Source organism: Psittacula echo, assembly GCF_963264785.1.
Source record: "Psittacula echo genome assembly, chromosome: 1".
Taxonomy (NCBI): Eukaryota; Metazoa; Chordata; class Aves; order Psittaciformes; family Psittacidae; genus Psittacula; species Psittacula echo.
Window position 1 is genome coordinate 63817656 of NC_137735.1, and position 23805 is coordinate 63841460.

A 23805-nucleotide genomic window follows, 5' to 3' on the forward strand; every position below is an offset into this window, starting at 1 on the left:
GCTAGCATATCCCAATCCTAGATTTAATGGTTTGTCCTTTAGAAGTTGAAGGACTAATGGTATCTGGGTGAGGCACATAGAGTATATTTAAAAGACAACTTGAGCACTTCAAGACCAGGGAAAAGGTACAAGAAGTAAATGAAGACTAGTGCTGATGATAGAAATTGATCTTAAATTATAGTGTGATCAAACTTGCTCAGAGCAGCTGACAAGAGAACTTTTTTCTGCGCTTAAAATGCTGTGTTTAGGTAGTGCTTAATTAAGACTGACAGTTTTGAAACTGCTATTTATAGTGTTCAACTGCTATGCCATTGAGGATGCCAGCAGCATGACAACCTTGTAAGAAGCATAGATTTGCTTAACCCCTGAGTCTAGCTTTCAAAGATGACATAAAAGAGACAAGGTGGCTTTTGGAGGCTGTGCACACCCTGTTTGGTACCAGCCCTACCTGCTTACAGTCAGAGGCTAATTGCCCAGCTCTGGTTCTGGTCAGATAGAAAGAGAATGGGCCTACTAAATAGCACCTAATCCTGGGCTGGTAGGGCACTGTCATTGTAGAAGCAGCATGTGCTTTAGACACACTTGACAGAGTTTAGGAAAGTGGCTTTTGCCAGGAATTCTGTCATTTTGCTTATGTCTCTAGTGTAGGAGCTATGGGTGTGACAATGGCTGTTGTGCTTCTGGAGTTGATCTACTCATACACCCAACCATCTGGTTAATGTTTTGGGCTGATGGTTTTGGAAAACAAAGTGCCCACCAGGTACTTCAGGTCAGTGTGCTGGGAAGTCGCTGCATGTCTGTATTTGTGTGAGTTTAAAAAAATTGCTTTACCTTTCACCTTAGTATTTCAGGCTTTGTTTTATCTCAGTCAGTCTCATGCATGGATTTGATAGGTGCTTCTCCTTACTTTAGCACCAGAACTGGAAAAGACAGTGGTTTGTACAAGAACCTGTTATGGGGTACATGTCAACGGTATGCTGGGCTGCATCAGAAGGAGCAGGTTGAGGGAGACAATTTTGCCCCTCTACTTTGCTCTCATGAGACCCCACTTGCAGTACTGTGTGCAGTTCTGGGGCCCCCAACAGAAGAGGAATGTGGACCTGCTCGAGCAAGTCCAGAGGAGGCCACAAAGATGATCAGAGGCTGCAGCATCTCTCCTCTGAAAACAGGCGGAGAGAGTTGGGGTTGTTCAGCCTGGAGAAGAGAAGGCTCAGGGGGTAGACCTTACAACAGCCTTGCAGTCAACCTGGTCTAGTGGAAGGTGTCCCTACCCATGGCTGGGGGGCTGGAACTGGATGGTCTTCAAGGTCCCTTCCAACCCAAACCATTCTGTCATTCTACAATTCTGTGATGATCATCTACTTTGTAGGTTTACTAGTCCAGCTGAGCTTACAGTCTGGTGCTCCAGAAAATTATCTTTTCAGTGTAGCCAGTGCTAAAAGTTTGCTAAGTACTTTGCCATATAAAATGTGTTTCAAGTGTCTTATTTTTCTAGTATGCTAACTGTAGAATAAATTCCATTACAGATATGTGCTGGGGTATCTTGACAACAGATGAAGCAAACAAAGAAAGATTAAAATTGAACTTTTTTATTCAGTTGTTGATTTATTCCTCTGTCAGTAACCCTTTTGTAATTAATTTTTTAAGCAATGTTATGCTTTTTTTCCAGTGCTAGTTGACACTAAAAGCACTGAAGATGACTGATATGCAGTTAATAATGAAAAATAATTTTGGATTTCTCTTAAGGGTAATGGACAATCATCTTGATTGGCATTATAGACTTCTAACATAAGTGTGTATTCAGACAGCAGTGAAATAGGATTTCATTTTCTGTCGATTTATTTATTAATGCTGATAAATATTCAGCCTAGTAAACAAGCTATCGTTGATTCTGGCTGGTAGGGAATGGTATCTGATTCCTGAAGTGGTCTTCAGATCATAAGAAGCAGCTGTAAGTTGTTAGTGTTTTCATTTTCAAAAAAAATTTAGGATGGAAATGTGATTTATGATCTTGGTCTTAATTTTACTTTTTGTTATTGTTTTTTATTCCTTTTGTCTTTTTGCACCTTTCCTTCCCTACAATCTTTTTTATTGTTTTTTCAGTACAGTGCTTTTTTTCAGGAATAGAATGCCAGCCTTTCCCACTGATACCACTAACTGGTAGTGACTTCATGTCTGATAAAGAGTATGTTGTATTCCGTAAAGCCAAAATACTCAAACAGAAGTTGCTGCATGTTACTGAAGTCTGTCTGCTCATTTGAAGGATGATACATGACCTAAAGGCATACTTTTTACAGCCCTGCCAATTTCAGAGCCAAGTGTGTGTGTAAGACTGGAATATGTGTCTGGAAAGTGTAGGCCTAAGCCTGGGCCTTTTTTCAAGCAGTGCTTCAGAGTTGAATTCACGCTCAGCGCTCAGGATATGAGAGGAGGTGTTCCTTTCTGCAGACCATCAGACTGAATTTTTATTGCCTGTTTTTAACTACCCCCCTTACAGAGGCGGCAAGTCGTGCCATAGTCCAGTTTCTGGAGGTCAATCAAAGTGAAGAAGCAAGTAGGGGTTGGATGCTGCTCACTACAATCAATTTACTAGCTTCATCAGGACAGGTAAGTCTCAAACAGGAAGGCTAAAAAGTTGTGGGATGGGAGAGACAAAAGCAATAAAATAATGAACTGCATGAACAGGCACTAAAAGATACAACTCTATGCTGGTTTCTGTGTTAAGATCCTTTTTCTGTTCTACTGCCACAGAACTCCTGCTTTAGCTGCTTGTGGTTTCAGTTCTTTTGAATTATGCACTTTTATTGTTCACCGAAGGCTTCTCTTGCACGCTGCTGCTTAGTGCCTCATGAGATGCAGGTCAATACAGCACCTAAATCACTTGGACTTTGAACTTGGGCTCCACTTTCAAGGAGGGCAAGAGCAGTAATGAGTGATTAATTCACAGAATGAATCTTTACTGCCTCTGCTTTTGGTGCTGCCCTCCATCAGGGAGCACATCTCTGGCAATGTACTGGACAGCTGCGTGGTTTGTTCTTTCTGCTCTAATCTGCCTTTATAATTCAGCCCAATCATCTTATCTGTGTTTAGTGTGTCACCAGCCTCCACCCCAATTTGTCTTCTCTTCCCACTGATGCTTTCATATTGTCTACTGCCTTGCTCCTTATGCCTGCTCATAACTTCTTGCCAAGTGAGAGCATAAATTGAATAGTTGTCCTCCCACTCCCATTTCTACTGCTACAAAGAATGGATAGCTAATGAGGGCTTGGCTGAAGGTCTTATAATTAACTTGTAAGCTTCTGTTGGCAGAGACTGTCAGTTTTTGTTTCTGTCTTGTGCAGTGACTGCTCTGAACTGGGCGTCTTTGTCATGTAAATAAACTATGATCCTATTTTTAAGGTTGCTCTTCAGGTAGGAATTCAAGAATAGATGGTGAATCTGTACTGCCATGTGGACATCTCACCAAAGGTGTGAGAATGAAAAACCAGCATTTGAATCAACTGCTTTATGGGAGTGTGACTTTTTGGATATAGTAATATGTTGAACTGTTTTTTTTTCTCTGTTTTCTTTTTCCCCAGAAAACTGTGGACTGCATGACTACAATGTCAGTGCCTTCCACACTTGTGAAATGTCTATATCTGTTTTTTGACCTTCCACATGTGCCTGAGGTAGTTGGAGGAGCACAGAATGAACTACCTCTCGCAGAGCGCCGAGCGCTACTTCAGAAAGTCTTTGTACAGGTAAGAAAGGTAAAACAGGTCAAGGAATTTGCTTGAGGGATGGAAATGCTTCACATGAGAAAACTTTTCACTTGAACCAGTTTTTGCTCTTCTTTGATTCTTCATAAAATGATGGCTTAGAGTAAGATGTATTTTTCTGCAAGCACAGTTTGAGGTTAAATTTTCACTCCCCCTGTGGTTTCTGTCGTTGACGAATATTTCCTCCACAAAAATGCATGCAACTTTTCCACTTAGCTGCTTAAAAGGAGCAACATGTTGACTGTTACTATTTTTTTCATCTAACTGGTCCTTGCCTTTGTATCTTGGCTGTTACTGATTGAAATAGACATAGTAAAATAATTAGTATTGGTAATAACCTATGAATTAATTTAACATACACTAATTTCCCTTTAATTATGGAAATGAACCGTGAATATGGAAGCAAAGAATTTAAATATGAGAACCATCTGAGCTTGCACTATTGTGATTGTCACCTGGTATTCCAGGGACTCGATCTGACCAGCTCCTGCTTTCTGAAGTTTCAGCCAGAGATCTTGCAAAGAAATTCCCATATGTTCTTCTGAGCTTTCAGAAGAAGCTGACAGTTATTATTAGAAAGGGGTCAGTGGTCATACTGCCAGTTTCCACATGCAAATTGAATGCATCTCTATGTAAGGCATCCCTGCCCATGGCAGGGGGGTTGGAAGTATATGATCTTAAGGTCCTTTCCAGCCCAAACTATTCTGCTATTCTATGATTGTAGCTATATTTGCAAAACTAAAGAGGTCTGACAGTAGTCACATCCTTCAGGGATTTGAAGGCAGTGCCGAGATTTGTAAGAATATTTGAGAGGCATTTTGGTACCTGCACTGTAGAAATAAAGATGAGCCTTATTCCCACAATTACTAGCCACAGTGTCTGCCTAGTAACAGTATATGAGAACACTTAGCTCTTTTCTGTCCCTCGTTAAGGCCTGTAGCGTGGTGATCTATGATGAGCTGGCTGGAATAGGTGAGGTTTCAGATAGCTTCTAAACCTCCTCCTCTGGACACAGGCAGCCTTGCAAAGGCTTCCTCCAGTTTTCTGAGAGTCTCAGCTTTTCATGCACAAGACGCAAAATGGACATCAGATATGCTCAAAACATGCAAAAAGGGAGTGCAACTGGTTGTGTTTTGTTTTGTTTATGGTAAACTGGAAATTCAGATCCAGATGCCACTTATCCAGGTAGATCTACAATGTTGCTGTACCCTTTTCTGCCAGACTCTTCTAGCTGTTTTTATTTGGCTCTTTTGATTTGACCAAGACGTTATGAATGCTGCTCTCCAAACAACCCATCAGTAACCTTCTTCCTGCATTAGGATGGGATGCTACAGTTTGCTTTGCAGAGCCTGTGTCCCACTCTAGACCTGTAAATTAAGTAACTGTCAGATTCTCCAAGAATGGAATAACCTGGTATCCGTGCAAGTATGCTGTGTCAGCCTAGAAGATTTAAATTCTGCTGCTAATCTTTTGCTAATCATCTTAAACTGAACTGGGACTTGGAATAACCGTGATTTGAATAACCTTGTCTTCAAATTAAATTATAGAAACAACGCACAAAGGGAAAACAGTGTATTGCTTCTTTTAATGTGTATGCTAAATGGAGGAATGTTTTGCCTTTTGCTAAGACTAGCAATGATCAGAGTACTAGTGCTAGATGCTTAATGACTCCTTATTTCAGATCCTAGTAAAATTGTGCAGTTTTGTGTCCCCGGCGGAAGAGCTGGCTCAAAAGGATGATCTCCAGCTTCTGTTCAGTGCAATAACCTCATGGTGCCCTCCCTATAATCTGCCTTGGAGGAAGAGTGCAGGAGAAGTACTAATGACCATATCGCGTCATGGCCTTAGTGTCAATGTAGTGAAATACATTCATGGTATGTATCTGTCTTCAATATTATTTATTGGTTGTTTTTTGGGGTTGTTTTGTTGGTTTTTTTTTTTTCTGTTGCTCTTTCATAGTTTTCTTAGTTATGAGATAGGCATAAAAATAATAGATCAAGGAAAACTTCCAGGCTTTTTGTAAGTATTTACATATATGTAGAATCTCAGAGCACTTCTATAGTTTCTCTTATGTTTTGGTATAGCATAGAGATGTCTGAGGAAGTTGCAGGAAGAGGAACCAGGGCCGTGTGTTCTGCTGACACAGGTTGAGCTATTAGACGCCCATGAAAGCTGCTGCTCTGTAGTAAATACAGGTGCATTATGCAAACTGGGAAGAGTTAATTTGGGTGTGCTGGGAGAAGATTCTTTCTCCTAGACACCTTGCTTTTACAGGAAGAGGCTGAGTAAGACTGTTAAAACCACCACTGATTTGCAGTGTGCTCCCTGTTATTCAAGACATCAGGGGTAGCATACCCTGATAACAGCAATACCCGTGTAATAACAGGCACTAGAAAATGCTTGAGGGAGCATGGTGTATGGGCACAGAAGCACTTGAGAACTTTCAAGTGCTGACTGATTGAACAGCCAACGGGCTTCCTCCCCTGTGGTTCAGCCCAGCTTCCCCAACCCAAGCACATTGTCTCTAGGGCCTGGCCCAGGGAGGCTCTGCTTTGCTTGTCAAAGACCCATGCCTATGCCCAAAGGGCACAGCAGTGGGTCTTAGTACCAGCAATACTGGTGCTTCTGGGAAGCATACATGTAGCCTGTCTCAGGGCCTGCGTCAAAGCCAAGTGTGGAGATTTTGGGACACAGCTGGGAAAAGCCTGGCTGCTAGATGGGTTTCCAGCCCCTGTATTATTTTCCCTGTTGGCTGGCTGACTAGATCACTGACCATTCGACCAGCCTGCGTTTCTTCTGCTGGGCCCTTGTTTTTCTCGCCTTGCCATGCAACTCGCAGATTACAGGTTTTGTACATCCTGAAGGCCAAATCAAAATAATCCCATGGGCTTAATCTAGCCTATGAGACACCAAATGATGGAAGCAATCAGAATCATTCAGTTTTATCTCCTGTGCTTTTTTGAGAGAAATAGCATCCTGACTGTCTCAGGCATGGAAACTCACATACGGGGATATTTCTGTAGCTGGTTACAGGTTTTGGTAGCTGATATGAGTAGTACTTTATTCATCATGTATCTTTGCAAGGGACTAGTTATCCTCTGCTTAGTAAGGGCAGCTGCCAAACTGGGTCATGACAAAAAATTTGCGAGAGCAAAGCAAGATGAAAACCAGTGTTGAAAAGTATGTTGGCAGCCTGGGACCAGCTTTGATTACAAAATACTCATGTTGCATTTATTTAAAACTGCATAGGTGTTTAGGTATGCTGGTAGAATATGTTTCTATTATATTTAGGGCTTTTAGACTACAGGAACACATAGAAAGCATTTGTAGTTTTTAAATTGGAATGAGTGTTGAAGTAAACTAACATCCTTATCATACATTTTAGTGGTGTACACCTACTGGAAAAAAAGAAACCCCCAGTTTCCTCACACCGTGGAAAGCAAGTAGTTACAAGGCTTCACAAAACCATTTGGACAGTTTATGGAATACGTTACCCTACTGCTCCACATATTTCACAGAAAAATTCAGTCTGTGTTTTCTCTTGTGCTAGCAGCATGTTTCAGTTCCAATGAGAAAGATGTGTATGTACAGTATCACTTGTAAGCATAGAATAGTAATCAGTTAGGTATTTCAGATAGGACTTAAATGGTAATAGGTATTTTTCCTGCATCTGTAACAGCCTTCCAGTGGGTTTTTGATGAGTGTAGAAGGTGTACGTGTATATGTCAAAACGTGATGAAGCACAACAAAGAAAATAACTAAGTTTTGACTGTGTCCTTTGGCATATTGCAGCTACTACCATTATCACTTCTCCATGGGCTTGATCCACAGAGGAGTGAGGGTGGCATATCAAAAGATATTCTAGGTTCTTTAAAAAGTGAAATAAAATCTTAAAAAGAAAGCCATTCAACATTCCCTGTTACTTGTTGATTAAAAAAAAAAAAAAGAACCTGACTTAAGAGATAACATCTGTCAAAAGGTACATCTCATATTCAGGAAAAAAGCTACAACATTTTATGGTATTCTAAGGAGCATCTTTTCACTGTCTCATGCTTTGATTTGATCTCTGGGAAATTTTGTTCTTGGTTTAACGAGAAAGATTTGCACTTGCCTTGAGCATGTTGTGAGGTTAAAGTAGCTGATAATTGAAAGGAGCACCTTTAAAACAGGAGTGCAACCTAAAATCTAACTGGAGATTTGGCAAAGCTTTTTGCAACAGGACCAATAAACTGATGGGAGTGTGAGAAGCGTGCAGAATGAGGCAAGCTGTCTCTCTTTGATCAAGATTTATCAAACAAGCAAATGTGCCTGCCAAAGAAAGGCTAACCAGAGTAACAATAAGAAGACATGGTGTAACGACTTATGTGTAGGGTTTTACCTGACATCAGCAACAGGTTAGGTCAGTTATTTGTATAACTTTTTGTTTTAAAAGAAAAAAAGATGTTTTAGACATATTTACAGTTGCCATATTGGTCTTTTTTTCTGCTGAGTTATCTGGTCAAATTTTTTATGTTTCCATATTTATCTACACAGTCTCCTCCTTAGAAGAGTAAAGAATTATAAAAGGGGGACAAGAGTTGGCAAAAAGAGGTTACGGTTCTGATCCAAAGCCACTTGGGAATCTTAGTTGTCTTCAAGTGCTCTGTGATATTTAATGTTATGTGATAAGAGAGAGTTAACTAAGTTCCTTATTGCTTATTGACTCATTACTAAGTTACGCTTCTTGCTGTGATTAATGTCACAAAAATCCTAAATTTCTTAATTGTGATTCTTTCAGAAAAGGAATGTTTGTCCACGTGTGTTCAGAACATGCAGCAATCTGATGACCTTTCTCCCCTAGAAATAGTTGAGATGTTTGCTGGGCTTTCTTGTTTTCTCAAAGACTCCAGTGATGTATCCCAGACGTTGTTGGATGATTTTAGGATATGGCAAGGATACAACTTCCTCTGTGACCTCCTCCTCAGGTACGTAAAAGTGCTTGAAGGAATGCAACAGATCACCAGTCTTTTTCTGAAAGGATTTATTAACAAAGAATTGGTGAATAGGCTTGAAGAAATAAGTGATTATAGGTTATTATGAAATTAAGATATTAGAGCCACACCTGAAATTGTTATTCTCACCATTTATGAAAGTACATTGTTTAACTTACTCACTGGTACTGTTACTACTAAATGTTTCTGTATGTGCTAAGAAAGCAGATGCTTAAAAACAACTGGTACTAAATATTTAGAAAGAATTCAGAAAATAAATTTTGCCTGCAACTACTGATTTTTGGGTTTGGTTGGATTTTATTTTTGTTTTGTTTTTGTCTAGAGACACAGTTTTTTGATGGTCTTGGCAGTAATTGGTTAACAGTTGGATTTGATGACCTTAAAGGTTTTTTCCAACCTGAACAATTTTATGACTGTTTTGTTTTAACATCCTATCATAATGGAAAATCATGTACATAGATGTGGTGCAGGCTACTTAGTATTGAAGAGACATTTTTGTATGTAAGCTCTAATAGCAGAGTGCTGAAGAGAACTCTCATGTTACTAGGGAATCAGTGTATGTATGTGCAGTTTTTTATTTGTGTTTTTATTAAAGGTATGCTAACATCCTAATGCATCACAAAATATGGTAATGAAAATGCCTACCCAGACAAAAATTGTACGTATGATCCACCTGTGATTTTATTTCTTTCCATGGAAGAAGCTTCATTCTTTTTTTTCTCAGTATGCTGCATTATTTGTATCAAATCCATGGTCTATGTTGCTTTGTTTGGATATGAAGTTTCCTGAAGCAGCATGTTTAGCTGTTGAAATAGTTGTTTTACAAATCCAAACTGGGAAATCATGTCTATGAGTGTACACCTTATATATATATACCTTATGACCTTATATATATGACCTTATACTTGGGCCAAAGATGCTTAGAAAATGTGCTATAATGGCCGTTAATGAGAAGTGTTAATGTTGCTGTCTCCCTTTTTCAAGCCATTAATTTTTGGGTGTTAGGATGCTAGGTTTTGGCACCCAAATGTTTGAACTAAATTTTCTGCCACATAGTATGATTAGGGGTTTAGGGTTTTCCATTTGTTTTAGATAGATACCAGACATAGACATCGCATTTGAATTTTTGATGACTTAAAAGGAAAATGAGAATTGTTCTAGGATTTTGAGTCCATTTTTAGGGTTTGATCTGATGGTGTTGCTGGTGGGAAACAGTGGTTGGAATGGGATGTTAGCATTTCTATCCTCATGCATTCCAAGGTAAGGGTCTGTAGTTCTAATAAAATGCTTCATTGTGTGCTTCTGATTGTTAGGCTTCTACCAAGATAGCATTTCATTAGCATAAAATACTAACTTCTCGAAGTGGCAGATATAGTCTAGCAAGTTAATTACAGATTTGTTTAATGACAGACTATCTAGACATTTTCCTATCCTTCATGTTTGTAAGAGGATTTTAAAAGTAATTTTCATGTCTGTGCTGCTTTTTAGCAGACTATTGAGTTCAAGGAAGGATTTACAAGGTGAATTTCTACAGCAAATAAATGTATGCTGTCATAAATATAACATTTGACTGACTTAATGGTATGAAATACGAACAGAGAACATGTGAAATACTGCAGGAACAGGACAATGACAGTGTGATCTCTAAATTAATGGAGCAAAATAGGAGAGATATCTTATTAAAGTGATTTGAGTTGAAATAAACTAGTGTTGCTAACTTGATCTATTGTATCTTCTTTAGATTAGAACAGGCAAAAGAAGCTGAGTCTAAGGATGCTTTGAAGGACTTAGTTAATTTGATAACTTCCTTAACAACGTATGGTGTCAATGAATTAAAGCCAGCTGGTGTTACCACTGGAGTACCTTTCCTACTACCTGGATTTGCAGTCCCACAGCCTGCAGGCAAAGGTTAGTAATACTGAGAAGCTCCGTATTACACAAACCATTTGCAATTGAGTCTAGGTTCTTTTGTAAGATTGCAGATCAAATACTTAGTTCTGTTGGTCTCAAAGGTTGTATTTTGTGGTTGGTACCCAGAGAAGAAAGTGCAGGGCTTTTGTCTCTGAGGACTAAAGGCTGAGTCAGACATCTCTCACTGCAAAGCTGACAGTTTCTGTGTGGCCATTGTAAGAGATTATCATAATGGAGACATGCAGTGGTTTGATTTATGGTGTTTTAAGCTGCTCTTACTAAACTGATGTGAAAGGCTGTTGGGCTGGTTTGATTTTTTTTTTTTTTTTTTTTATCTTTTGTATTTTAAATTATTATTTTTGTTCCCCCCCCCAGTCTGCTTTCTGTTAGCTTTTGTCAGCTTAGGCAAGTGTAACTTACCAGCTGAAATCTGTTGTTTTGTCATCAGTTTTCACAGTGTGGCGAAATATGTGGTGTGCTTGCAACCACGGTCAATTACAAGACAGAGAGAAGGTTGCAGAAGTCTGAGGGTAGAAAGGGTTTTGTAAAAAAACTCTTATTTTTCATGTCCAGTGTATAAACTTAAATTTCAAGTAAGTCTTGTATGTAACTAAGGAGTTTGGAATTTAATAGTGATCATGGAGCTAGTTTTATTACTTGGGCTTTTAAAGGGATTTAGTAATACCAGGTCTACAAGAAAAATTCTTGTAATAGGTTTATGTTTATAGATTTATAGGCTAATGGATTTGCTTTCACTGTTTCTCTTGTATATCTAGGTTCCTTGGACAATGACTTCCTTTCTTGTGTACTGAGAGAGTTCTTTGTTCACGGGAATTGTTTTCCCTTTGCACTAAATAGAGAAAAAGGTCATAGTCCCACTCGAAGCTTAATTTCTCCATGTTTTGATAATATACTTATTTTTGCTTAAGATAATCAGCTTTTCCAATTCAAAAGAATGAGAGAACCATGGACTATTGCACTCTCCAAAGGAATTCTTCTATTTAATTTTCTTGTATTTGTCACAGCATCTCTCAGTTCCTTTTACCTGCTTTTTGTTATGTTGGCAAGTTGTCTTTTTATGAAGACCTTATTAGCTGCTTTTCTTAATTGCGTCTATTTAAATCCTTTTAGTTCTTTGAATTCTGAAGAGCTGGTTAAGATTTGGGCTCTTCAGGGGTCCTCACAATAATCGAAGATAATTTGTTAATCTGCTTGATTAACAACTGCTAATATCAAATTAGAATATAAATAGTTGTTTCAATCACTACCCATGTTCCTGTCACATTTAATAAGCTCTAAATCCCTTTTTTAACATTCTTGACTGTAAAGAAAGCATGTAAAAAATGTCCTTTTAGGAACAACTGTGTGACTTAAATTGGACAACTTAGTTTATAAACAGTGAAGAGAGCAGCATTCCACAGAGCGTATGTAATGAATTCTTTGTTTATGAAAAGGTTTTTAAATCAGGTTAACAGTTTGCTCACAGCTTGTTTGAAAATAAGATTTTATTTTTAGAGAATCCGAAATGCTTTGTTTGGAATGCTTCAAGTTCTTATTCTTGATTGTTAATTTTTTAAAAATAATTTTTTACCAGTAGTTGTTTTTTACATCATGGGATTTGTCCACTGTGACTTGTAGTGTTCCTACAGAAGTTAAAAAAGTTGGCTTTGGGGCATTTCTTTGGTAGAATAATATCTGCCCATGGAAAAATTTGTGGGCCACAGAGAACACTAATGAATGATGCATTCCTTGGCTAAATGAAGTAAGTTTCAATTTGAAAGTACTTACAAGAAGAAACTTGACTGAGCTTTTAAAGATGTGAGGTCTTTGTGTGCTAATATTATAGCTACCTTATACTTTACAACTCTTTCCGTTTGTTTTCATTCCCTAATTGTTAACCGTACTGGACCCTGCCAAAGCTTTCTTATTTGCAGGTGTGATTTCCAAAGCTAGACCTGTGCCACCTTTCAATACCGGTATGGGTGTTCATGCCATTTATTCCAGGCCTGAGACAAAGCAGCCTCTCTATGGAAGGAAGGTGACTGCTGGCCGTACGCTGCCATGTGGAGTTTCTCTATATGTAGCTTTTGCCTCTCACAGGCAATTGCCAAAGTTTGGAAGCAAAAAGATAATTTGGAGGCCATACATGCTGTATAACTCTGAACCTGGCTGATGAGGATTTGTCATTGCTTACTGCTCTGTTGAGTGAGGGGATATGGATGGCTGTTATTCTAAACTTAACCCGCCAAACACTTGTAAGGGACAGAGTTGTGTTCTGCATTATGGAATACAGAACATGTTGCTGTCACTATAATGAGTTTTCTTATGGCCTAGGTGGTTGGCAGGCAGGCTTTGTTTTGTTTCTAGAACTGTATCTTTTTGTGCATTTTAACAATAGGTCAGCTTGCTTACCTATTTTAAAGAAATGATCTTTCACTTACCTGCCTACGTAAACACTTTCAAGGAGGAAAATGCCATCTTAATGTACAGTAGATTGCAGGATTTGCACTGCAAGTGATTGTGCAAAGGCTTTTTTGAAAGAGTCAGTTCTAATAAAAACTTTTATTATACTTGACATACTGTTATTTTATTCACACTTATTAAAATGCATGGATCATTATTAAGTGTACTCATTGCTTATGATGACTAAGAACTTTCTGTTTCCTTTTTCTTCCCATCCCACTTTGTTTCCTGATTTAGGTCACAGTGTGAGGAATATTCAAGCCTTTTCAGTCCTCCAGAATGCATTTTTGAGAGCAAAAACCAGCTATCTAGCACAAATCATCCTTGATGCCATCACAAATATTTATATGGCTGACAACGCCAACTACTTCATTTTGGAATCGCAGCACACCTTGTCTCAGTTTGCAGAGAAAATTCCTAAACTTCCAGAAGTGCAGACCAAATACTTTGAAATGCTGGAATTTGTTGTCTTCAGTTTGAATTACATACCCTGTAAAGAACTAATCAGTGTGAGCATCCTTTTAAAATCCAGCGCTTCTTTTCAGTGTAGCATCATTGCCACGAAGACACTCCTTAAGTTTACCCGCCATGACTACATCTTTAAGGATGTCTTCAGGGAAGTGGGACTTCTGGAGGTGATGGTAAATCTTCTTCATAAATATGCAGCTCTTCTGAAAGATCCCACTCAGGCAGTGACTGATCAAGGTAGTGTGTACTCTTCTATTTTACTAATAAGTATCTCTTTTATTGGCTGGAAATGGTGGAGGCTAGCACTTAAGAAGAGGAAGGAGGGAGTCTAAACATGTATCTCAAGGGCTGAGTTGTGCTGGGGGCTGCTGTGCCATCTTAAAAGCTCATTGGAATTGCTTCTCTCTTAAAGTCCTGTGAGAATCATAGAATAGTTAGAGTTGGAAAGGACCTTAAGATCATCAAGTTCCAACCCCCCCTGCCATGGGCAGGGACACCTCACACTAAACCATGCTACCCAAGGCTCTGTCCACCTCAGCCTTGTACACCGCCATGAATGGAGCATTCACAACTTCCTTGGGCAGCCCATTCCAGTGCCTCACCACCCTCGCAGTAAAGAGAAGCTCAAGGCAAGCTTCAATGAAAGATAATGTACGAATGTAAAATTGTAAGAGTTCATATTTTCCTTTTTAAATGTTGTGTTTGGGGGTTTTTTAACTGTATATGCTTAATATTTGTTAGTTAATATGAAAAGAGCAAGTGAAGGAGCAATGCATCCATGGTACTCTTCTTTACAAAAGGTACTTGTGCACTTCATTGCATTTAGCCCTAGCTTTGAAAAAAATACTGTAGAGCGTGTGTCTGAGCTTGTAGTAGGAGTATGTATTCAAGTTTGCAGACTTTTTTTAGAAGTTGAGCCTATGATTTTCTAAGAGTGTTTGTAAACCAAGAAAAGTTTTGAAAAAATTAGTTATCCTCAGAATTGAACATCTCAGAGGCTACATAGCTGCTAAGCCTGCAAAGCAGGTGCTGCTAAGTGCCCTGTATGCATACATACACACACAGAGAATTATTTTTTACATTCTTTATTCAGACTGCAGTCAAGTTAGTGTGCGTCATGACACGTATTTTTTTAATTGTAGTTCTTGGATGTTTCACCTGGTTTTATCATCTGAAGCTTCATTAGTGAGTGGTAGCAGTTGACTTTAGAGTTAGAAAGCTTTGTTGCCAGCAACCCCATTGAAAAAGACATCAGTTCTCACTTAAAATTAATGGACCAAGTTGTCATCCGATCAGAGTGCTACCTGGTGCACGTTCCCTTGTGTTGTGGCTTGCTTCTTATTAAAGTAATTAAAAAGAAAAAGTTACTCTGTGTTTAAGATGCAACTTGCAGTGTTGGTGCGTCTGTTACACCTGTTGAATCATCAGCACTTTTACTGTAATTATGTGAATGCAGTTTTGTGCTTTTGTGTGGAATTTCACTTCTCAAGTACTAAATGCTGAACAAGAAGAGATCCTGTTAAGTCTTCAAAGATGGTATATTTTTCTGGCTTCAAGAAAACAGTTGGAATGTGAAACCACATACAGCTGCAGTGGCAGACACTGAGCTCCCAGGGCTCAGAAGCTTCTGTTTAAGTTCTTGTCTTTGAATTGTTTGAAAAGTTAGTTTATATAGTTAAGGTTTCCAAGGAACACATGTGTAGACTAAATCTTAATTTGCTTTGGAATATGGTTAGGCTGCATGATCTTTGGGGAAGCAAATTAAACGAAAGATTTTGTGAAAAGTGTCAAGAAGCATCTTAGGAAAGAGTGATTTTAACCATTGCTTTGGCTTCTGAAATTACTTTTAGTTGATCCAAGAAACAGTTCATTTGAGGACCAAAAGCAGCTGGCTTTATTGGTTATGGAGACCTTGACAGTACTACTTCAAGGATCAAACACAAATGCAGGTGAGTAGAGAGACTGCTGTAAAATCATTTATAAAAAGTAACTTTTGCCTGAAAGCAAAATAGTCTTGACTTTTTGTCTTCAGGCAAGTGGGCAAACACACTGAAATACACTTTTTCTCTTGCCAGATTTTTCCAGAAAAGAGGATAGGCAGCATAAACTAGAGTGCATAAAATAAAGGAGTACAAGATAGTGTTCCTTTTTAACTTGAGTTCCTTCGCTATTGTTCACTTGAATGCAACCACCACACCCCATCACCCTCCAACAATATTATCGTAATTTGTAGTAGGGCTTGTAATACAGGTAGTATATTGAAAAATTTAAGCATATAATTAGACGTGTAGTTTGTTGTTGACAATGTCACATCTATTTAAATGTGATTAATAATGCTTGGTCTTTAATGAAAGATGGATTCCATTTTTAAAGGCATATTCCCAGTGAGTATGTCTAAATAGGGCTCTGTTATGAGTGTCCTTTTCTAAATCAAGCAGGTTTATATTATGCTTCATTAGCCAAGAATTAGTGACATTGAAATAGACAGTATGTGTATCTCATATTAGTAAAAGCTGTCTCTGAGAGCTTTTGAAATAACAGATTGAGAAAGGATGATAACTATTTTTAAATCCTTTTTGTCTGTTCCATTAGACAAAGGCTTTGGAGGCCATGAAACATCCTTATTTGTGCAGGAGATTTTTTTCCTTTTTTCAGTTCTGACTGGTGTTTTCTCACTTCTAGATTTTTGGGTTTGTTTTGTTTTGTTTTGTTTTCATTTAATGTCTCAGAAATGCTTTAAGAATGAAGTCCTGAAAATTGTCCAGCTTGGTTGACAGCTCACTCTTTAAACATTAGTTCCTGGCCTAATGACATAAAGCTTGTAATTTATTTTTTTTTTCTTTTCTGGTTTTGCCTAGGCAAATTTTTCTATTTAAATTCAGGCCCAGTGTTGGAGTTGTCTGTAGCATTTCACTGTTGTGTTGTTTTCAAATTCTGTTTTGTTTCAGCTTGTGGTTTCAAACCACTTTCAAAGATAGCTTTTGAATTCTGCCTACTGAACGTTTACAACATCTGTGAGCTTGGCTCTGTCCATGTACTTAATAATTAAGATCTTCATTCCATCAGAAAACACATTATGGCACTCAAGATAAACCCCAGTTGCATGCCCTTAGTCAAAACAGAAAGGCATTGCAGCGAAGCAGAGGTTATGCCAAGCTGATGTTTCAATTAGTTATACATTCAGTCTGTCATGACTGCGTTTAGACTATTTTGTCAAGTTGCTTATAAGAAAGCTGTAGATGACACTGCCAGAAGCTTTGCTGAAGTGAGATGTGTTTCTTTCTCACTTTTTGTCCATGGAGCTACGTCTCCTGTCAATGGAAAGGAAAAAATCCATGATCTTTGATTTACTAGATGAATCTCTTTAGTGATAAACCAAGAAGCCAGTGAATTAGGCTGAAATAAGGAGGTTTCAGAGGGGAGTTGTAATAGATTACAGGTGAATTGTAATCAGTTACTCATACATCATTAAGTTTTGGTTTTGGCATGAAGGTACATGTGAAGGCTTTCATATAAGGAGAAATAGAGAAAAAAAATACCAAAGCCAAACAAAAACCCCTCAGGATTGTTTGAATTCTAAGGAAATAAGATGTGATGGTGTAAGTATATGATGATAGCATCTCTGAAGGATTGGAACTACCTCGTATTTTAGAGGCAGCAGGTCTTTGTCCATAGGACTGGACTATATGTACCTGTGTGGTATAAGGATCTGTGGTGCCTGAGCCTTGCTCCTGTGAGATATGGATTGTGATCTGAACTCACCTGACTTGTGAGAAATCCTTGGCTGCTATTAAATGGTAAGAAGCTTGAAGCAGCCATCAGTACCTCATTGCTACTTCTCACTGCCAAGTTAATCTCCGAGTATCTGCCAGAAAAACACAGAGGGTAGTGTAAAATGCATCACAGCTCTGGGATGATGCCACAGATGTTGTTTCTGGGGACTCCTGGAAAGTTAAAGGGCCTCATTTCGTCAGTAGCTCTCCAAGTTGAGGAGTATGACAGAGCCGTACAGGAGGAGTTAAGAAACCATTTCTCAAAGGCGTTGTGTTTGCTGTCTGTGCATCATGACTGGGATGTGAGCCCAGTGGCACTGTCTTCAGAAGCCAGCAGAGGTTTTAGGTCATCACAGAGGCATAAATAGGCATTGTGCAGAATTGCAGTGGTTCATACCACACTCAAAGCTTGGTTTCTGATCTTAAACTGATATCTCTGATAAGGTTTTCTGGATATTGCTTAACTGATAAGCAAATTTCAAAGAAGAAATATGTGTGTCCAGACCAAGGCAGGTGCACTGGATAGTTGGGAATCTAGATCGAGAGTGGGAGAAGCATAAAATGTTACCTCAGTGTCTCTTAAAATAGGAGACCTGACCCGATAGGAGATGCGCTTTGCCTGTAAAAGGATACAACCAATTTAACTGTCTCAGGGTTTGAAGCCTCTCCTTTTGCCTTGCCTAAGTCCATATCTCATCCAAAGAATGTCAGAGAAAGCAGGAGGCAGGAAATTGAAAATGGATAGTGAGACTAAGTTTTGTGTGTGTACATTAGAGAGAATAAACATTGTCCTGACTAGCTTGTTAATCCCGAACTTGGTCTTTTAAACTGCTCTTTCGTTTATGGTCACAAGGAAAATGACTCCTTTGGTGCAGTAATGCAGTATTAATCCATTTCCCTACTCTATTTTAATCTTCAGTAATTAACTGCTACATTAACGATTAACAATTGATTTAGGTACTGCTACTACTAGAAATATATGTGCCATATACTAGTTTGGTTTTTATGATCTTTTCAGAATCAATTTTCATTTAATTTTCGGCTAATATTGCTCATGTGTTCTTCTAAGTATCCTGTTAGCTTGAGAACTGTTATTTTACTTAAGCTTTATTTCTACAAAGACAGGTCTTGCCACTAGAAAACGACAGAATCTTAGCATCTTGTGGATAGACCGACTCACTTCTCAACCAATGCTTCCAGTTTTCTCATCTTGTCCAGAAGCAGTCTAGTTATGTTTTTGGCAATGAACTAAATTTAATAAAAGCATTATCCTTAACTAAAACAGCATATAGTCTTCTCTAAAGATGGAGGGTTTCATGTTTTTCTTTTTCTTTATTTTGTCCTGTGACTCTCTGAGCTCTAGCATGAAAAGAATAACTACTGTTGGAGTAATAGAATTAAAGGAAATTGGAACCAATTTGTATCCTTGTACTCAGCACCTTTAGTGAAAAATATTGTTAGAAGAATATCTTTCAAGTTCTATTCTTGTTTGTGGTAGGAGAGGAAAAATAGTTATAAGTCCTTAAGCATCCATAGGTCTAAACCCCTGCCATTCAACCTGTAAAAATTAAAATAAACACCTTTCATGTTTTGTCATTGTTATTTGTTACTGACTGCATTTTTTTGTACTTTTTATGTGCTTATCCTCACCCCTCTCTTTCTGAGTAGGTATTTTCAGGGAGTTTGGTGGTGCGAGATGTGTGCACAACATAGTAAAGTATCCTCAGTGCCGACAGCATGCCCTGATGATCATCCAGCAGTTGGTGTTATCACCTAGTGGAGAAGATGATATGGGCACTTTGTTGGGACTGATGCACTCGGCTCCACCTACAGAACTGCAGCTGAAAACGGACATTTTGAGGGTAAATGAAGTAGTGCTGATGACTCGTTCTCCTAAGCCCCTGTTTTAAAAGAGAAAACACTAAGAAGGGCATTGGATTGCATGGATGGTATTTAGCTACTGAATGTGGATTGTCTCTGAAGCTGAAATTAGATGCATGGTTTTTATTTTCTTCCATCTGTCCATGGCAGGTTTCAGAATCAGAGATGAAGGCTAGCAAGTGAGTATGTGTGTTTAGCATCATCACTTTTAATCAGCCTCAGTGGATAGGAAATGAGGTTCTGGAGTTATGATAATAATCCCTGGTGGAGAATTATTTAGTTAAAAAAAACCGAGAATACATGAGGCGGGGAGAAAACAACCATGTAACACATAAGTTGATTTTCAGTGCAGACTTGCATTTTCCTGTGGCAGGATTATTTTATTTTACTAATTTGCTATTTCTAAATGTTGAATTAGTTTATGTAAATGTAAATTGTAATGACCATAGCAGAAGATAAAGCCAAAGAACTTTGTTGCTTCAGCAAAACTGTGGAAGTTGAGAAAGTAAGACTGTGAGTGGAGAAGGGAGAAGACTATCACTGTATTCTGTCATATAAGGTCTTTTGGCTGCTAATCTAGACCCAAAAATTCTTCTCAGAATAGCTAATGTTATTTTAGTAAATTGACATACTCTTTATTTTAGGGTAAAAAAGCTGAAGCAAGTAGCATTAAGTAAATGAGTCTTTTGGAGAGAACTCAGACATCTAAGTTCATCTCTGTTCAAAGGACCTGTAATATTTCTCTGGCAGATGAGTAACTTAATATTATTCCAAAAGACAGAAAGGAAAGTATTACGATGATTCGTTTGACATGTTTTGTCTCTCAAGGTTTTCAGGGTTTTTTTGAGCATGTCTCATTCATGATACTTTAGGGGAGAGAAAGAGTATTGCAGCTCCCCAGCAGATTCAATATCCAAAGTCAGGTTTCTGTCCTTCATCTGACCTGTTTTATTTGTCTTCAATTGGTGCTGTTTTCAGAAGTTTTGGTTATGGGACTGACAACCCAGAATGGTGCAGTGATGTGTCTCTTACTGTTTATCCAGGTTTGACAGGAAATGAGATACTGCCTTCAAAGGAATGATAGTCTGACTGTTTCGCTACCCATCTTCTGAGTACTTAAATAAACCCAAACATGATTCTGAAGTAAACTCCTGGGAATGGAAGATGCCCCTAGCCTATTTTTCTTTATCAGTAATGTTTTTCTGCTGTTTGTGTGCTTCATGTAGAGAGACTTTTTATTCTATATTCCATATTCTCATGTGGGTCAAACTTCCCATGACAGCTGTTTTTTTGTTTGTTTTTGATTGGGTTGATAGGCTTCCCACTCCCTGAATTCACAGATAAATTAGTGTTATTCTCTGGTACCTAGATTCATGCAGTTTCTGCTGTTTATACTGTGGCTTTGTATTTGTTCAGCCAGTAAGGTTTTATCCATGTTTGTTTCTCTCAGTCTTATTTTTAAAGAGCAACTCCTACAATCAAGTTTCACTCAATTCAGAGATCTATGGGTTTTGTTATAGAGGGAGGGTAAAAGCAAAGGGGGGTGGTTTTTTTTCTAACTCTTTGCTGACATTTTTATGTTTGAGTGTTGTTGTGGCTTTGTGGCTGCTAGGTGCTTATGCATTGTAGATATCTGGGAGACCTGTGTTAAGATACTCCGAGGCTTAGATTTGTCGTTGCTACAGGCAGTTGTTTGCCCACCCTATTTGAAATTGTTTGTGAAGTATGATAGCAGAGTAGATTCCTTTCCAACAGTTATATTCTCTGCCTTGTCACTAAGGGAATTACCTGGGGATTTTTGGTTCCATTCTAGGCTTGGTCAAGTTTTTTCTGTTGGCAGGTTTATTTATCCTTTTAATTTCTTATTTCTAAATTAGAGGCAGTGCTTTTTATTTTGTGAGAACTTGAGGATGGGGACCCTTGCAGTAGACAGTTGATCTTTGAAGACTTCAGGCATTACCAAATTCTGACCAAAGACATGAGGATTTTCCTAGCATATCAAGCAGAAACATTTTTATATTTTTACAAGCTGTTTGTAATGCTGCTGCTTTATTTTTTGTTTCTTCTTCTTCATTTTGATTGTTTGTTTTGTCCATAGGCCCTACTCTCGGTGCTGAGAGAAAGTCACCGCACAAGAACTGTTTTTAGAAAAGTTGGTGGATTTGTGTATGTCACATCTTTACTCGTTGCTATGGAAAGGTCTTTGTGCTCACCCCCTAAGAATGGCTGGGAGAAAGTAAACCAGAATCAAGTGTTTGAACTGCTTCACACTGTGTTCTGCACATTGACTGCAGCAATGCGCTACGAGCCAGCCAACTCTCATTTCTTCAAAACAGAGATCCAGTATGAAAAACTGGCAGATGCTGTTCGATTACTTGGCTGCTTCTCAGACTTAAGAAAAATAAGTCCCTTGAATGTCTTCCCTTCAAATACACAACTGTTTCAAAGACTTTTGGAGGATGACCTAATATCCCTGGATTCTGTGTCACCTACACTAAGACACTGCAGCAAACTTTTTATTTACCTCTACAAGGTAGCAACAGACTCTTTTGACAGGTATGAACTTTGCTTCTCCCCCCTCTTTCTTTTTTCTGTCTTCCTGCCCTTCCTCTTGCCCCACCCTGATGTTCCCCAAAGTATTTTTCTTCAGATATGTTCATTGCAAGATTTTTTTGTATTTCCATGTTAATCTGTTTCTTTGTTCCTTCACTCCAGCGAGAGGAATATAATGTGTCAACATCTGACCAAATATTGACTTAGCTTGCTTGCCTTCTCCAGGGTATGCACTGTTCTCTCTGATGTTGAATGTTTTCGTCACAGCAGCAATTAAGACAGATGTCAGTTTATTATATATGATGTCTTGAAGCAACCTGTTGGTTGATAGGCAAAATGTCTGGTTGCTTTATGATACAGAACTACTAGATTTTTATGCTTTTATTAAGTCAAACGAAAAATTGGTTGTTGAACCTCACACCTTCATGTTTCCTTTTATATGGGACTTTAAAGTAAGAAATTAGATAATATCATGATGGATTTAAAATCATAGAATCATTTATGTTGGCAAAGACACTTAAAATCGTTGAATCCAGCTGTAAACCCAGCACTGCCAAGTCCACCACTAAACCACGTCCCTAAGGGGCACAGCTACTTAGGAGGTATCTTTTGCATACCTCCGAGGATGGCGTCTCCACCACTTCCCTAGGCAGCCTATTCCAGTGCTTGACATTCGTTTCTGTGAAGAAATTTTTCCTACTATCCAATCAAAACCTCCCCTGGCACGACTTGAGGCCATTTCCTTTTGTCCATTTGTGTGTGATCTGTGAGAAGAGACCAACACACACCTTGCTACAACCTCCTTTCAGACAGTTGTGGAGAGTGCTAAGGTCTCTCCCTCAGCCTTCTTTTCTCCTTACTAAATGCACATAGACTGAATGTTTTGATGGGTTGGCACATTCTTTAAAGTTCTGGCTAGTCTGTAACTGGGAGACACTCACAGAGTTAAACAACTAGAATTTAAGTTATACTTGAGATTTGAAATGAACAGTAATGTGTGTCTTAAAGTTGATTCAAAATGAAAACAAAACTTGCTGAAGTATGCATTGAAAATTGGCTTGTCTTGCAGTAGTTCTTTCCCAGAGTTTGGAGTACAAAACAGTAAAACACAGACCTAAGCTTCATCTCTGGGACCTTGGAGCTTCTACACCCCAGCTATTTAGTGCATGTGACACTGTTTTAATAAGATGGACCACCCGGTTAGTATAACACAGGGTCTGATTTTTCCAAGCATTGTCTCTGTATGTTGAGGTATTAATAGAGCTGCCAGTTGGTCAGGCTTCTTAAGCTGAGTGACTAGTAAAATACAAACTTCATGGGTTTGTTAACAAACATTTTGCCAACAAAAGAGCGATTCTTAATGCTTTTCTCTTGTTTAAATAACCAACCAACCAATAAACCTCCAAACCACACCCCCAAAAAAATACAAACAAAACCCCTCCAAAACAAACACAAGCCAAGCACAGAAATCAATTTACTTGGTAGAATTTTCAAGTATTATTAAAGCATTCAGATAGGGGAAGGAAAATGTGTATTAAGAATGCTTTGTACATATTATATAACATTGACTAACTGGAGTATGAGGAATCAATGGGGTAAGTAAATCCCATGGTGGTGTTGTATAAGATACTTTTTTTAGTTCCTTTTTTATTTTCTCTCATCTTCAATAACTGCATCCTGCCTTTTTTCTCAGAGTTTTTGATCATCATTCTTTGTTAAATTTACATTGATTTTATTTCTTACCCATGTTAGTTACATGGTAGCTAACTGTTAATTTACTGAGGCTTTACTTTCTCCTCGCAATTTTCACTGTTTAACATTAGAAGATGTTCTGTTTTGTGGGATCATATCAATAAACCTTTGCCGAGTAATGAACAAGCACTGCAGCGTCATGCCATGAAACAAGTACACTCTTTGCATGCCTATGTGTTTACCTGATGAGTGTCGTTCAGCAGTGTCCTTGTCACCTGTGTTGTTTCTGAAGAATGGATCCCAGTAATGATTTTT

General features: G+C 38.4%; 1 protein-coding gene across 1 annotated transcript in view; it reads left to right on the top strand.

Annotated features, from left to right (window-relative positions):
• WDFY3 (WD repeat and FYVE domain containing 3) overlaps positions 1-23805 on the top strand; it is a 113557-nt gene that overhangs the window by 12659 nt on the left and 77093 nt on the right. Inside the window, exons 3-11 of the mRNA XM_080618803.1 lie at positions 2498-2607; positions 3579-3740; positions 5440-5632; positions 8536-8722; positions 10491-10657; positions 13361-13828; positions 15442-15540; positions 19033-19226; positions 21344-21801. Of these exons, the coding sequence (XP_080474929.1) occupies positions 2498-2607; positions 3579-3740; positions 5440-5632; positions 8536-8722; positions 10491-10657; positions 13361-13828; positions 15442-15540; positions 19033-19226; positions 21344-21801 (2038 nt within the window). The remainder of the gene's footprint in view (positions 1-2497; positions 2608-3578; positions 3741-5439; positions 5633-8535; positions 8723-10490; positions 10658-13360; positions 13829-15441; positions 15541-19032; positions 19227-21343; positions 21802-23805) is intronic.